This window comes from Macaca fascicularis, chromosome 5 (assembly GCF_037993035.2).
Source record: "Macaca fascicularis isolate 582-1 chromosome 5, T2T-MFA8v1.1".
Taxonomy (NCBI): domain Eukaryota; kingdom Metazoa; phylum Chordata; class Mammalia; order Primates; family Cercopithecidae; genus Macaca; species Macaca fascicularis.
Window position 1 is genome coordinate 47,709,168 of NC_088379.1, and position 15,656 is coordinate 47,724,823.

The 15,656-nt window shown below is 38.4% G+C and overlaps 1 protein-coding gene across 4 annotated transcripts in view; it reads right to left on the minus strand.

Annotated features, from left to right (window-relative positions):
• The window catches only part of TEC (tec protein tyrosine kinase), a 137,724-nt gene that overhangs the window by 7,884 nt on the left and 114,184 nt on the right, over positions 1-15,656 (minus strand). For 3 of the 4 annotated variants that reach the window (XR_010586809.2, XM_045392340.3, XM_005554845.5), the window contains 6 exons: positions 14,711-14,765; positions 8,890-8,969; positions 7,583-7,716; positions 4,379-4,453; positions 3,447-3,618; positions 3,114-3,330 (listed from right to left, as the gene is read on the minus strand). Coding sequence is in view for 3 of the 4 variants with exons in the window: in XM_045392340.3 (XP_045248275.1) it covers positions 3,114-3,330; positions 3,447-3,618; positions 4,379-4,453; positions 7,583-7,716; positions 8,890-8,969; positions 14,711-14,765 (733 nt within the window). In the remaining variant the exon portion in view is untranslated. The remainder of the gene's footprint in view (positions 1-3,113; positions 3,331-3,446; positions 3,619-4,378; positions 4,454-7,582; positions 7,717-8,889; positions 8,970-14,710; positions 14,766-15,656) is intronic. The other variant, XM_074039736.1, reaches the window with a different exon arrangement.

Here is a 15,656-nt window from a genome sequence, read left to right on the forward strand (position 1 = left end):
AGTTTGAGACCAGCCTGGCCAACATGACAAAACCCCATCTCTACTAAAAATAGAAAAAAATTTGCCAAGTGTAGTGGCACACAACTGTAGCCCCAGCTACCTGGGACTGGAGGCAGAATTGCTTGAACCTGGGAGGCGGACGTTACAATGAGCAGAGATCACGCCACTGCACTCTAACCTGGGCGACAGAGCAAGACTCGGTCTCCAAAAGAACAGCTATGTGTGAATACAGTTCGCTTTTTCATTTATGTTCCCAGTATATTATAACATGATGTACAAAATTGGTCAAATACAATTGTGGATTATTTAATTTATATTTTCTTGCACATTCTTCAAGGTTACAAGGTTCAAGAAAATAGCTTGACAGAAAGACATGGTATTTCTCAGAAGGAAGACATGATGATTTTTTTTTTTTTTTTTTTTTTTTTTTTGAGACCAAGTCTTGCTCTGTCACCAGGCTAGAGTCCAGTGGTGCCATCTCGGCTCACTGCAACATCCGCCTCCCGGGTTCAAGTGATTCTTCTGCCTCAGCCTCCCAAGTAGCCAGGACTACAGGCGGCCGCCACCACACCAGGCTGTTTTTTGTATTTTTAGTAGAGACAGGGTTTCATCATGTTCGCCAGGATGGTCTCGATCTCTTCACCTCATGATCTGCCCGCCTCGGCCTCCCAAAGTGTTGGGATTATAAGCGTGAGGCACCACACCAGGCCAATAATATTTTAATACCATAACCCATAGACCAAGGTGTGTTTTTCTTTCTTCCTGACTGTTCATAATTCTATTTTCTCTATGCGGCAATTGCACTATGAGGTTCCTTCTTGCTGAGTGTATTTTAAGAGTCTCATAGGCCGGGCATGGTGGTTCACGCCCAGCACTTTGGGAGGCCGAGGCAGGCGGATCACGAGGTCAAGAGATCAAGACCATCCTGGCTAACACGGTGAAACCCCATCTCTGCTAAAAATACAAAAAAAATTAGCTGGGCATGGCGGTGGGTGCCTGTAGTCCCAGCTACTAGGGAGGCTGAGGCAGGAGAATGGCGTGAACCCGAGAGGCAGAGCTTGCAGTGAGTCGAGATCACGCCATTGCACTCCAGCCTGGGCGAGTGAGACTCCGTCTCAAAAAAAAAAAAAAAAAAAAAAAGTCTCTTATAAAATGAGAGTTAATGCCCATTCCCTGGACTGCCTGCATCTTCCTATGAAAACACTTCACAACTCCACAATGCCTGCGCTGGATGGTCAACAGGATTCTTTACCAAGAAGACAAGAGCATCCGAAGTTTCCCATAAGGGGTGACACAAACCTACCATAGTAATACCAATGTCATAGGCACAGAAATATGAGAATCGTTTTTGCCAAAATATAATCTGTCTGGAAGGTGTAATCTGCCACACTGATGCAGATATTCAGTTTTTATCAGTTTTGTAAGGACAAAACAGACAAAGGTTCTTAGTTTACGAGTTTCAATTGACAGAGATGTTCTTTGTCATCCCTGACATAATGATAACAATAACTGATGCTATCTATAGCATGTATATCTTACAAAGCCCTTTGCCCCAGTCAAATAATGTGATCTTTAAAACAGTCTTGGAAGCCAAACAACATTATAACCCACAATTTACAGACACCGAAACTGAATCTAAGATAAGGTAAGTATCCCAAAACACACCTAGGAAATCAAGTGTTCCATCTCCAAATCTTCAACTCTCTAATATGCTTTAATTCTAGAGAGCATAGCATAGTAGTTAGGTAGGGACCCTAGAGCCAAGCTGCCCGGGTTCAAATCCTGGCTCTACAATTCACTTGTCCATTGGTAAGTTATTTTATCCTATTTGCACCTCAGTTTCCTCATCTGTAAAAAGGGAATAATAAGAAAATCTACTTCCCAGAATTATGATTAAACGAGTTTATTTGTAAAATACTTATCAGAACAATGTCTGTCTAAGGTGACTGCTAACTTTAAAAAATGTTTTGCTGAGGCTGGGCGCAGAGGCTCACACCTGTAATCCTAGCACGTGGGAGGCTGAGGCAGGCAGATCGCTTGAGTTTGAGACCAGTCTGAGCAACACAGCGAAACCCCATCTCTACAAAAATTAGCCAGGCATGGTGGCACATGCCTATAGTCTCAGCTACTTGGGGGCTGAGGCAGGAGGATCGCTTGAACCCGGGAGGTTGAGGCTGCAGTGGGCCAAGATTACGCCACTGCACCACAGCCTGGAAGACAAAGTGAGATCCTGTCTCAAAGGAAAAAAAAATTTTTTTTTAGGTTTTTCTGCTTTCTAAAAAAATGTGTCCATGCTTTATCACTAGAAAGCTAAAACTAAAATATGGGAGGAAGTCCCAAATGAAAATTACACTCTTCTTGGTGAAAGAATTATTTTCTTTCAGGGGACAGACAGTGCTACTGATATGCTGAAAGCAAGCATTTTCAGCTGATTATTTTCAGGGGACAGACACTGCTGCTAATATGCTGAAAGCATTTGTAAAGAACAGGTAGAGAAGAAAAACAGAAGGAAAAGAAGAATGGAGGAGAGAGTGAGAACAGGTGAGAAGGGAAAAATTGTCTCCATCACAATAATTTAGAACTGGTAACAGATTTCTTTTTCTGGTATTTTGAGAAGTTAACATGAACCTCCATGTTTTCCCAGTGATTTGAGAGATTTTTTTAAAAATCCAAAGGATATCTCTTATAGTTTCTGTTTATAGTGTATGAGGTGGAAAAGAACTTGGGATCTAGTTAGAAAGTCAAGGCCAACTGCAACTTCCCTACTTATCACAGGAGGCAAGCCATTTCACTTCCCTAAAGATAATTTTCTCATCTGTACAAGAGTGATGGTAAGAGAATCCACTGTGAGTAGCTATCTCATGGGATTCTTATGGAGATCAAAAAATTAAAACATGGAAACTTGCTTGGAGATATTAACTAGGTAAATAATTAGACTGAATAAAGATCTTTCCTTTAAAATTACAGGGCAAGTTAAATTTACCAACTTTAAAAATAATGGTGAAAGATTGTTAAGAACAAAAATTGGCTATTAACACATCATTGCACATTTGCTGAGCCAGTGTTACAAAGGAATTCAGCCAATGAGTGGGAATGTGGGCAGCTAGGGTTACCAGATCTCTGTGGATGAAGCTGTTTCTCTCCAGATACTCCATCCCTTCACACACATCCTGACACATGCTCAGCAGCACGTCTCTACTGAAATGACCTTGTCTCTGTCGGAGGAAATTCAGAAGGCAGCCCCTTTCCATGAACTCGGTAACAATGTATATTGGTTTCTGCTGGGTGCATACACCATAAAGCTGCACTAACTTCGGGTGTGTCAGTTTCCTGGAAAGGAAGACATACACATATATAGTTACTATAGGAAAAGAAACTACCAAGTTTTTGGTGAGGGGCCACTTTTTAATACAAAAAGGTGAGCCAGAAAGACGATCACCACTTACATCATCACTTTAGCTTCTTCTATAAAGTCCTCCTCGCACATGGCACCTTCCCGAATAGCTTTGATTGCGACTTTGTACTGGGCTCGCCATTTGCCAAGCCTCACCACTCCAAACAGTCCACTTCCCAATTCCCTCATAAAGGTCAGTTCTGAAGGGTTAATCTCCCACTTCTCTGCATGACAGAAGGGGAAAATGTTCATATTTAAAAAGGAAAACATAGCATGAATCAGAGAGGGGAAAAAGAACCTATAACCAAGATCAACCTGAAAATTACAGGATAACACTGTAATAATTCCTGGTAAAACACAGAAGAGACTTGAAACCTGCATCTGAACTGCCAAAGGTGGGGAGGATGAATCCCTTCTAACCGATGTGAAATGAAGACGGCAAGACAATTCTCCACAAGTAATAATAATAATAATAATAATAATAATATAGCCTGAAAGTTAAAGGTACTTTTGTCAAACAAACACTTCCTTCTTTACCACTCTCCCTTCTCAGGTTTGTTGTTTTTTTTTTTTTTCTTTTTCAATTCCATCAAGTTGGAAATAATGTAATCTGCTGTTTTAAAGGCTTTTGTCAGAAGCGACAAAGACAATTAAGTTGGAAGCTTTCTTTCTTACCTTCATCCTGACTCACGTTCTTGTAAGCAATACAGCTGGTGAGAACCAGGAAGGGCTTTGATTTATTTTAGATGTTAACATGATAATGCTTATTTTTTTACTGACAGAAAGTTTTCTATGGAATTATGAATAATGATGAAAATATAATACCTAGGCTGCTACGGTCTTAAGTATAATTACCTAAAAACCCATACTATAAACTTACGAAAACAATTCCAGTATGTGAAATAGTACACATCCAAATTTATCTTATGACAATGGATTCTTTTCAAGGAAAATCAGCTCACACAACCACAAAATAAGAGTTACCATAGCTGAATCCTGCAGTGGTGGGTGCATTCTTCCCTTTCACACTAACTGGGTACCGAAGCCGGGTGACAAGTCCTAATAATCAAAGAAAGCGTTGCAGTCAAACTCATTCATAATCATTCTGCTTGGTCACATGCTACAGGAAACTAACTTATAAAATTCATCATTTATTCATTTACTGCGCATCCTCTGTGTGTACATACAGCACTGTGCTATATGCTTTTATTCATTCAACAAACATTTTCTTTTAAATACTACAGTGTTTAACAGGCACCATGCTAACTTTCTCTTTTTCCAAATATTTTAAAGGATGTTAAAAGGTTTCTAACAGTTATTTCACGTTCTTTTCCAATATGAGAGCTGAACTATGAAAGGGAATTATATTAGTCTGCTAAAAATGAAAGTTATTCACCTGACATGACTCAGTATTAGCAATCTTAGCATAAAAATCAGGCTCTAAGATAGCAACAATTCGGAATACCAACTACTGGAAATCAGTGTGTATCTTTTAACCCAAGTTGCATACAGCACTAAATAAGAAACAGGAGGTGTCTCTTCCAAAAACACCCATAGCACTCTGTATTTCCTCTACTACAAGATATCTCAAAGCAATTTAAAATCATTATGTACTTCTCTGTCTCCCCGCAAGTGGTAGGGTCTCGGAAAATCAGGATCAGTTACTACACCTAGTCCACCACAGTCTCCCCAAAGTCTGGCTCTGTTTCTGGCATGCAGTAGGCACTTGATACATGTTTGTTGAATGAATTGAGATGACAGTGAAGAATAAAACTTATACAGGAATACGGAAGAAAAAATTAGGGAGCAAAAACACCAAAAAAGAAAACAACAGAATGAGATATAAATTGATACGAAATCAGTTCCTCAAATGTTAAACACAGAGTTACCATATGACGCAGCATACCCATAACTAGGTAAATACCCAAAAGAAATGAAAACATATTTCCACGCAAAAACTGGTGTACAGGTGTTTACAGAAGCATTATTCATAAGAGAACTAATGTGGAAACAACCCAAATGTCCATCAACTTATGAATAATAAACAAAATCCATACAATGAATTATTATTTTTATACCTGGCCACAAACCAATTTCTAACAATGTGTTCAGGAAGTCCATCACAGCAATAAACATTAATGTCAATTTTCATTGTCTAGAATTCCTAGTGATATTGTCAGCAAATTTTTTCCTTAACCTCATTTTACCTATAGTTTTTACATATCTAGGCTGTGTCTTGGCTTCCATAAATAGATGAAGCACGACTTTCTAACACAACAGGTGGATGGTAAGATATTCCCCCTGTATTTGAAGATAGAGGGGTTGATCCCATCTCAACATTGAGCATTATTATACTCAATTTGAAACTGTTATTTTACTTAAGAGTTAAATGTAGACTTGTATGCTGGCCTGAGAACCTAAGCATTCCACAAATATTGTGTTAGGCTCTGGGTTGTGACTCAATAATAAGTAGAAGTTATTGTGCAATTACTATGTGTCAAGCCCTGTTCATTTTGTTTATATTATCTGATTATTTCAGTAAACTCGTGATGTATGTTTTTAAAAAAGGGAATGGAATGCATCTACATACTACAACATGACAACGTCAACAACAGTTACGTTAAGTCAGTGAAGCTAGTCACGGAAGACCACATATTCTATAATTCCATTTATATGAAATGTCCAGAATAGGCAAATCTATAAGGGAGACAGAAAGTATGTTAATGGTTGCCTGGGGCTGGGCTGGTGAAGGGGGATGGGGTGACAATTATTTGATACAAAACTTCTTCTTGGGATGATGACAACATTCTTTAAAAAAAAATTTAGATTATGCTGATAGTTGGCACAACTCTGTAAATATGCTAAAAACCACTGAATTGTATACTTTAAATGGGTGGGCTTTATAGTATATAAATTTTATCTAAATAACCATTATTATTACCTGAAAAAAAGTGAACAGTCACAAAATAGCAGGCTTTGCAAAGGGTGCCTTCAATAAAATTTCAAAATTTTTCATAAGTTGGGTGAAGCACTTGGCTATCCCTGCCCAGTTACATTTTTAAAGTCAAAGGCTGGAAATCTTTCTATATAATCCTGTGGAACTTTAATTTTCATAAATGTTGTTTCGTTTCTGTTATTTTTTGGTTTTCAGTTTGTTCCCACTCTGGTGGTAGTGTACCAGAGATTCAAGAAGATGGTTAACTTGTAGGATATGATTACTCTACTCTCTGGAAACCTACAGCATAGGACTGAATCCTGGTTTATCTGGCATCTTCTGTGACTATTCTGAAATAGACATATCTTGGACTTTAGTATCAAGGACATATATACCACATAAATGTGAACTTTTTTTAACTTTTAAGTTCAGGGTTATAAGTGCAAGTTTGTCACATGGGTAAACTTGTGTCATGGGGGTTTGCCATACAGATTATTTCATTACCCAGGTATTAAGCCTAGTACCCATAAGTTGTTTTTCCTGATCCTCTCCATCCTCCCAACCTCTACCCTACAAAAGACTCCAGTGTGTGTTGTTCCCCTCTATGTGACCATGTATTCTTATTGTTTAGCTTCCACTTACAAGAGAGACCATGTGGTATTTGGTTTTCTGTTCCTGTGTTAGTTTGCTAAGGATAATGGCCTCCCTGCAAAGGACATGATCCCATTCTTCTTTGATGGCTTCACAGATTCCATGGTGTATATGTACCAGATTTTCTTTATCCTGTCTATCACTGATGGACATTTAGGTTGATTCCATGTCTTTGCTATTATGAACAGTGCTGCAATGAACACCCACATGCATGTGTCTTTATAATAGAATGATTTATATTCCTTTGGGTACACACCCAGTAATGGGACTGCTGGGTTGAATGGTGTTTCTGCCTTACTGTCTTCCACAATGGCGGAACTAATTTATACTCCCACCAACAGTGTATAAATGTAATGTGAACATTTGCTATATACCAATGGAATAACTCATGTCCTAAGGTCAAGACAGAGCTTTTTATAAAACTTGATATTATTTCTAATTATTCTTTGTATATATTATTCCTTTAATATGCAGTAATTTTAAATCAACCACATTCTACAATGAACTAACTATAAAATAAAACTGCTCAAGGAATTAATCACAGTATCTGATCATTTTAATCGCAACCTTATATTTGAAGTAGGTTTTCACAGCTCACTTACCTGCTGCATTGTGCTTATGATATTCAATAATCTCAGGAATTGAGCCAAAAGCATGTTTTTCAGCTAGGTAATACTTCTTTGGAGATGTTGTTGTTTCCTTTATATGATAATGCCTGAAACCCGATGAACCTTCTCTAGAACAAAAATCAAAATGTGTCAGAACCAAGTTGAAATAACAGAACTTCATTCTTAAGGTGTTTTCTACAAGGGCAACCACAGCATCTATCCATATGATTCCCCCTATTCCTGGCACGAATTTTACTTCCCCTATGTTCTTCTTAGCTTCGTCTTTCATATTAGCATGTCAAAGTTTTTAAAGTACTCACTGAAAACACACATGGCCCTTTGCATGAGATTTGGAAAGAGAACATTTATGAATTCCACTTACCAACAGCTGGAAATCTTAACGTAGCTATTAGCAGCTACTGCTTTTTGTTCCTGCTGTTGCATAAACTTACAAATGTCTAGAATACTTAAATCGCCAATAGCGAATAAATTAGACTTTTAAACATTCAACTTTAGGTACCTTTCTAGAGCAGAGATCTTCTCTAGTCCTCTCTTGCTAAAAATGCTTTCAAGATGACTCCTGTTGCTCTTAGGGTAAAGCTCAGACTTATTGACATTGACATGAACTTGCCTCTGCTTCAACTCTCAGGCTTCTCTCTCCTCCCTTCACTCTGCTCCCATTCTACCACACAGCTACAACATACTTTTCAGTGACTTGAACTCACCACATCCTCTCTCCCCTCTAGGTCCAGGCAATTTCCTGGTCAGAAACACTCCGTCCCCTCCCTCTGAGTTTTTCCTGCTCACCTCTCAGGTCTCAGCCTGGATGTCATTTGGGAGAGCGTTCATGACTAACTCAAGATGTGCCTAGGCTGTTTACCATCCCCCACCCCCAAACCCACCACACACACACATTACCCTCCCACATGGCACTTACTACCATCACTGTCTGTTACTGGGCTGTAGCATCTACTAACCTACTGGTGGGCAGGGTCTCTGCATCCTTTGCTCATGATTTTATCCTTAGTGACCAGCACCGTTCACTATAAATGTTTGTTGAATATTACTAAAGTTATTATAGCCATACTCAACAAATACATATGAAAAACTATAGGGAAAATTACTGAAAATATAAATACAAAAAACAGTATATACACTTCAGAAATCAAGTTCAGGTTTTCTTTTTAATGGTGAAATGCTGCATATTTTTATGAAAATTAGGAATCCATATAAACTACATAGGAAGTTCATGCAAAAACTCTAAATTATAAAAAAAAAAAAAAAATGGCAGGATTACTCACCCTCCAAACTTGGTATAAAGGGAGACTGTGTACAAGCCTGGTTGACTGGAATCCCTTACCATAAAACCACCTTCTTTATCCTAAAATCCAAGTTCAGAAAAAAATTGTTTTATTCCAATTACTAATAGCATCACCATGGAGAATACTGAAGAACCTAATATTATAATTTTATAATTATTATTCTTTCCCAGAAAATCTGCTTTGAAGAAGCACAACTTACCAATAGGGCCCCTTGGTTTCTCCCACCCACATGACTTTGTACTTCAAATTACTGCGCTAGGAGAGTAGTTAAAGAAATTGCACTCAATTCCCCACAATCACAAATCCTCACAAATGGTGAGACATTTCAATCAAACAATCTCTCAGTGCCCTTCCAGAACTGAGAGACAAGATTTTGCAATTCCTGTAAGGCCTGGACATGTAGGAAAACTGTCATGGAAAAATATATTTCTTAATGATTGGGTTTCATTTCATACATTTTTTGTATTTGTTATAAGCTTTGATTCTTGACTCAGTATGATTTTCAATTCACACTGAATTTTCCTATAAATGTCTCAGTGCTTTTTATAAGAATGAATTTAAAAATTCTTAATTCTCTAGAAGTTGAAGTTAAATATCAGTCTTTTTTTTTGAGACAGAGTCTCGCACTGTTGCCCAGGCTGGCTGGAGTGCAGTGGCACGATCTTGGCTCACTGCAGCCTCCACCTCCTGGGTTCAAAGAATTCTCCTGCCTCAGCCTCCCGAGTAGCTGGGACTATAGGCGTGCACCACCATGTCCAGCTAGTTTTTATATTTTTAGTAGAGACGGGGTTTCACCATGTTGGCCAGCTTGGTTTTGAACTTCTGACCTCCAGTGATCCACCCTCCTTGATCTCCGAAAGTGCTGGGATTACAGGCGTGAGCCAACATACCCAGCCAAATATCAGCCTTTACAAAAGGAGAGATGGAGGCACAAGTAACTTAAGCAGAGAAAATCAAGAGTTGGAAACAATGCTAAAAGACTAAAGGTCAAATCTTTCTCAGGTTCCAAGCTGAAAAGCAAGAAATAGACCCTATGAACCTCAAATACCTCTCTGTCCAGTAACACTACCATCAATCTCTAGTATTTAAATTGCTTTAAGATGAAAAGTGTGTCCTTTATTAGTTGAAAAATAAAACAAATTATACTCTTCTTCATAGGAAAAACAATGGAATTAAATAAGGCCCCACAAAAATACCTGATAACAATTAGGGATAATAATTGTAATAATCGATCAGTAAAAAGTATAACAGAGGCTGGGCACGGTGGCTCATGCCTGCAATCCCAGTACCTTGGGAGGCTGAGGCAGGCAGATCAGTTGAGGTCGGGAGTTCAAGACCAGCCTGGCCAAAATGGCAAAACCCCATCTCTACTAAAAATACCCCATCTTTACTAAAAATTAGCCAGGCATGGTGGTGCATGCCTGTAATCTCAGCTACTTGGGAGGCTGAGGCAGGAGAATCGCTTGAACCCAGGAGACAGAGGCTGCAGTAAGCCAAGATCACACCACTGCACTCTAGTCTGGGAGACAGAGAGAGAGAAACTATCTTAAATAATATAAATAAATAAATAAACAAACAAATAAACACATTTATTTATTGAAAATTTATTCTGTTCTAATGTTCTAGCATATCAATTTATTTAATCATCAAAACAGTCCTATTACATAGGTACTATTGTTATCCCCACATTACTTCGCAGGTAAGGAAATGACAAACAGAAAGACTGGCTGGGTAATTTGCACCAGGTCACACAGCTAGCAAGCAGTAGAGGCAGGATCTGGTCCCCAGGCTGCCATTTAGCTACTCCCTCCGCTACATCTGCCTCTCACTGTGGGGTCTCCAGAGAGGCATGGAAGAATCCTGTGGGCATGGTTACGTGTAGTCAGAATTAACCAAAGTCACCTACTATTGTTTTTTTAACATCAACTACAAAAACAAGCATTCAACAAAATCTTGATGCATGATACTAAGCAGGAGGTAAAATGAGAAAACATGAGTTTAAAAGACTGGGAACAATAGCTAAATAGAAAACTAGATCAGAAATGCAGAGAATTGTAGAGATCATCTTCTAGTCCAACTCCTTCTCTTACAGATGTGAAAAGTAGGCTAGAAAAGTCACAGGGAGACCCAGGTCCCATTACTCAGCACAGGGTAGTTCCCTCTATACATTTTACCCTTTCATTTTATTTCTTTTTAAAGGTATAGCAATTTCAGCACATTTATTTCTAAATGGAATTAAACATCTATTAATGCTTTATTTATAAAAGACATTATGTAGTATCAATGTAAACTATTTTGAAATAACTAACTTCGAGCCAAAAAAAAAAAAAAAAAAACCAAACAAATACTTAAGTACTAAAAGTCAAGACAGCAAATGATCAATCAGGAAGAAAGCATTAGAGTAAGCTTGCCCCTCATGCTAAGGAAAGTGAAAGTGCAACAACTCCAGCAAAATGAGGATGGGCCACTACAGGAGACTCTCCCTGCCAGGGAATACACTGCTGCAGAACTCAGAGACTGCAAAGACCTTTAACCAACTACTGGCTGGTCCTAGAACAGTAGTGTTTGTTACTCATTGATAACAAACAGTTGCAGATTTCCTTTTTCCTTCTCTACTCCCACCGCTTCACTTGATTAGGCTTTAATCTATTTATGCCTAGGGTTCCATTATTGGAACACTAAGCTTGTGGGCGTTATTTACATCCTACGGCTCAAAGTCATCAAAGGTCTGATTTTTCACACACAAAAAATTTGCAACCTCCAGCATAAATGAGTTAAAAAAAATAAAAATAAGAAGCAACAACTCCCTAGGGAACCCCTGGCTGCTTGGATGGTCTAACTGCGGGACACAGTGGGTGATGATATCTCCCTAGCCAGGAATGAAGCAGAAAAAAATGAGTGACATTACTACCCACCCAGCCCTGCAGCAACGCCTTCATAATGCAAGGCATACATACACAAGGGAATTGTAGCCTTATGGCCTGGATCATTCTGGCTGTGACAGAGGTTTGGCCTAATGAAGGAAATTTACCAGGAGGGACAACCTTGTGGTGGTTAGTGGAAAGCCCCTGGGGCTTCTCTAAAAATTAAGAATGAGGTAAGCCATCTATGCTCAGGTTTTCATGGGACTTGATAAAGCAATTTTTACTTCCAGGATGAAAAATAAATTGCTACAGGATATGCTGTGCTAACAAAAGGAAAATGAAAACTATCTGAAAGGTGGCAATGATAATTCTTTATGTAAGCTATAAGTTTTGCTCCTGTGTGCCTGTATGCCTATATGTCTATATGTGTTATATATGTGTGACATTTCTATGTGATCTAAGAAAACATCCGGTAAATGAAATTAGTTTTTAAATTGTTGGTAAAATAAAATAGAAACATCTTCAGAATTTAATTCAGACATTTTGCCTAGATCTACTAGTCAGACAGGTTTAGGTTGTCTCTGCCTCAGGTCATAAAACTGCTGCTTCTGAGACGTTTTTGACACTTGTTTGACTTGTATGTGAGCTTAATTAAAATTAATCACTTCCTAGATATTTTACTGGAAATTAGAACTACTAAGAGTTACAATAGTAGTTAGTGTATATAATTAAAACTACTAGATGTAAGAGAAACAATTCTATATACAGAGTGTATAAAGAAAGTAAGATGAATTTTTGGTGAAGAAGGCTACATAAAAGATAGGATAGAGCTTTTGCTTAAGAAAAAGTCATTTTTTCTAGTTCAGAGGTTATTTAAAGGTTGTTTCAAAATGAAGGAAAAAATGATATAGATAAAACTAAATGGGTAGAAAGAGAATGAAGAAAAAGAAAGGAAAGTCACAGAACTTGTCCCAGCAGGAAGAAAATCTTTAGATGGTTATTAAAAAATCAAATGAATAAAATGGAAATTAATGGCGTTAAAACAAAGGTCTTAATACAACACTACTGAAGGTTGTGTGGACCAAAAGGAGCCCCTGCTGGTTCCCCAACATTAAAGAGCCCAGAATTACTTTGCTATATCTCCAGTCTGCAGAAACGTAAAAACCTAAAAGACAGAGATTATAATGATATAAGGCTGACCAACAATTGTTTCAGGGCAAAATTGAAGCAGGTTAATCAAGATAAAGACTGACAAAAGGGCTAGGGTCCCTTGGCTCAACCCCCTGCTGGGAACCTAAAGCCTTCTGCACAACAGAGGGTAAAATGTTCTGGAGGTAGAGAAGAGAAGTTCCTAGGACTAAAACATAAAAACATAAGGGTTTATAAGACTATGAAAGTTGGAATGTTTGAACAGGTTTTATGTAAAGTAGCTGTGTCTCCTTTATCTAAATGTTTTATGGGAATGAACATTGTATTTGACTGGGGAATGTTTCTTCTACTGTAAAATAGAGGGCATGTAAACCTGCCCTTCAAGCAATATTAATTGGATGTGATAAATGGGAGCCAGTATGACTGTCCAAGTTCATAGTGTAGAGAAAGTTGGAATGCTGGTAGGGACAAATTTTCTACCTGATAGTCTTTTGTTGAGTGTTACTAGGTCTTATGGCAAAAGCCAGTTAGCACCTCCCAGTGACAACTACTGGCACTCTGGACTAGAGAACTTCTACTAGAGGGGCATTTACTGCCTTGCTATGGATGCTAACTATAGCCACATCTACGACTAAAGAACATAAAATGCTCTTGACACCTGAAATATCCGTGCTGTCTCAGGTGAAGTCAGAGGAACACTCTAATGGAGATAGCAGTATCTAAAAGAGTTCCATCATAAAATGGAAATGGTTCATACAGGATCACACTATCTGGTAGGTACAAGGAGGAGACACTCATGAGCAGGGAGCCTCTCTAACCCAAAGACTGACTCTGGAACTGCGTGAGTAGCTGCTGGATTCTACAGTGCCCAATAAACAGCTCTCAACCGACCAAGCAAGAGTTGCATGGTTTGTGGATGGCGGTTCCAAGGTGAATGGACAACAACCTGTGTGGAAGGCTGCTACTCTGAAGAAGAGTCAAGAAACTGTGTTTTTGTGTATTCTGAACTATTTAAAGCTTACAGCAATTGAGTAAAGTATAATTTTGAGAGCCAAACTGAGGCATTAACTATTCTCTCTACCTGATTTCTCCAAAATTTGGAAGCTATTTGTGAGTATTCTTATTTTGTGGCAATAAAGTTTCTTGCATAAGTTCAATAAGCTATGTTTTCTTTTGTAACAGGACACACTGGGGAAACCACTGCTACAATAACCACACTGGTTATTTTACCAAGGCTTTGGGCATATGAAATTGTAAGGGCCAGTTTCAAGGGGTAGCGAGTAGGAAAACAGCCTGTTAACATGGCAAGAGTGATGTAACCTTGAAGTGAAACCACAGTGATGACCAGTGCTCGATCCCCACTTACCAAGGTGTTTGCAGCAAGGTGTTTAAACAATGCTTTCATAAAGATGCTTATCTAACCTCACAGTGGTCACATGTGCTGGTAAGAAAGGCTAAAGACATGTCCAGCTGCACATGTTTTACCCTAAAAGTTTGCTATATAAAGAATACTTTCTGGAGGGCAGGTGTGGGGATAACTGCCCTGAGGCCACAGGCCCACCCATGATTACTTCTGTTTATAAGTCCCTATTAAATATTTCTTTCTAGAAACTGAATTTGTCAGTCTCTTTCTTCAGTCTCTGAGCTCCCTCAGCCTCTGGGAATAGTTTTGCATAGACTTGCTCACTGCTGAACAAATTTAGAAAGAGAGATATGTGGAACTACTTATTATGGACTCATTAAAATTTATTTGCCCTTAAGCCAAACCCACAAGTACAAACACTTACTTCACTGCGGAGGAGTTGCTCTGCCTTGCTTCTATTCATATTTCTGCAATACCATCTGAACAGAAAAAACAATACATTTCAGGCCTCAGGTTTTTAGGACGTATTTTATTATTTTCAGAATTAATAAGGTAATTCCACTCATTAATAATAAATCTAACAAATAAGAACAAGATATCACTCATAATTTCAATAACAGACAACTAATAATTTTGATGTATATACTTCCAGACTTTTTCTACCCATATTTCTATGAAAACATGTATGTATGCCCATATTCTTATGTTTTATTAGAGTGAGATCAAACTACATAGGCTATACTATAATCTGAATTTTTCATATAACACTATAGGATATTTTTGCAAATCAATATAAGTCTACATATGATAGTATGCATGTGCCATAATTTATTTAAGCTATTCTTCACTGTTCAACATAAAAATCATTTTCAATTTTTCACTACTAGAATCACGGCAAGAATGAATTTTACTCCACTGACTCAAACATGCAGGAAGTGGCACTTTGTATTACTGTCTTTAATTCAAACTAAATCTTATTCCAAACTAAGGCTTATTCCAAGCCCTCCTCCTATCAATATGGCAGCAGATTTCATCTCAAGTCATAATGGTGGCTCCCTCAATGAGTTTCACAAAGGTCCTAAGTGAAAAAAGAAACAACAAAACATAAGCACAGGCCTCCTGGGTCTTCAGACTTGCTGCTTTCCAGCAGAGCCCCAAGTCCTGTGGTTGCCCAAGACTCTATTGTAGAAATGTCTGCCATGACCAATCAGCTGGTCTTCCCTCCCATGAGATCTTTCAACCACCCTGTGCCACATCCCAAGACCCTGCCAATCTGTACCTCTTCTTCTTTTTTTTTGAGATAGAGTCTTGCTCTGATACCCAGATGAAAGTGCAGTAGCGCAATCTCAACTCACTGCAACCTCCACCTC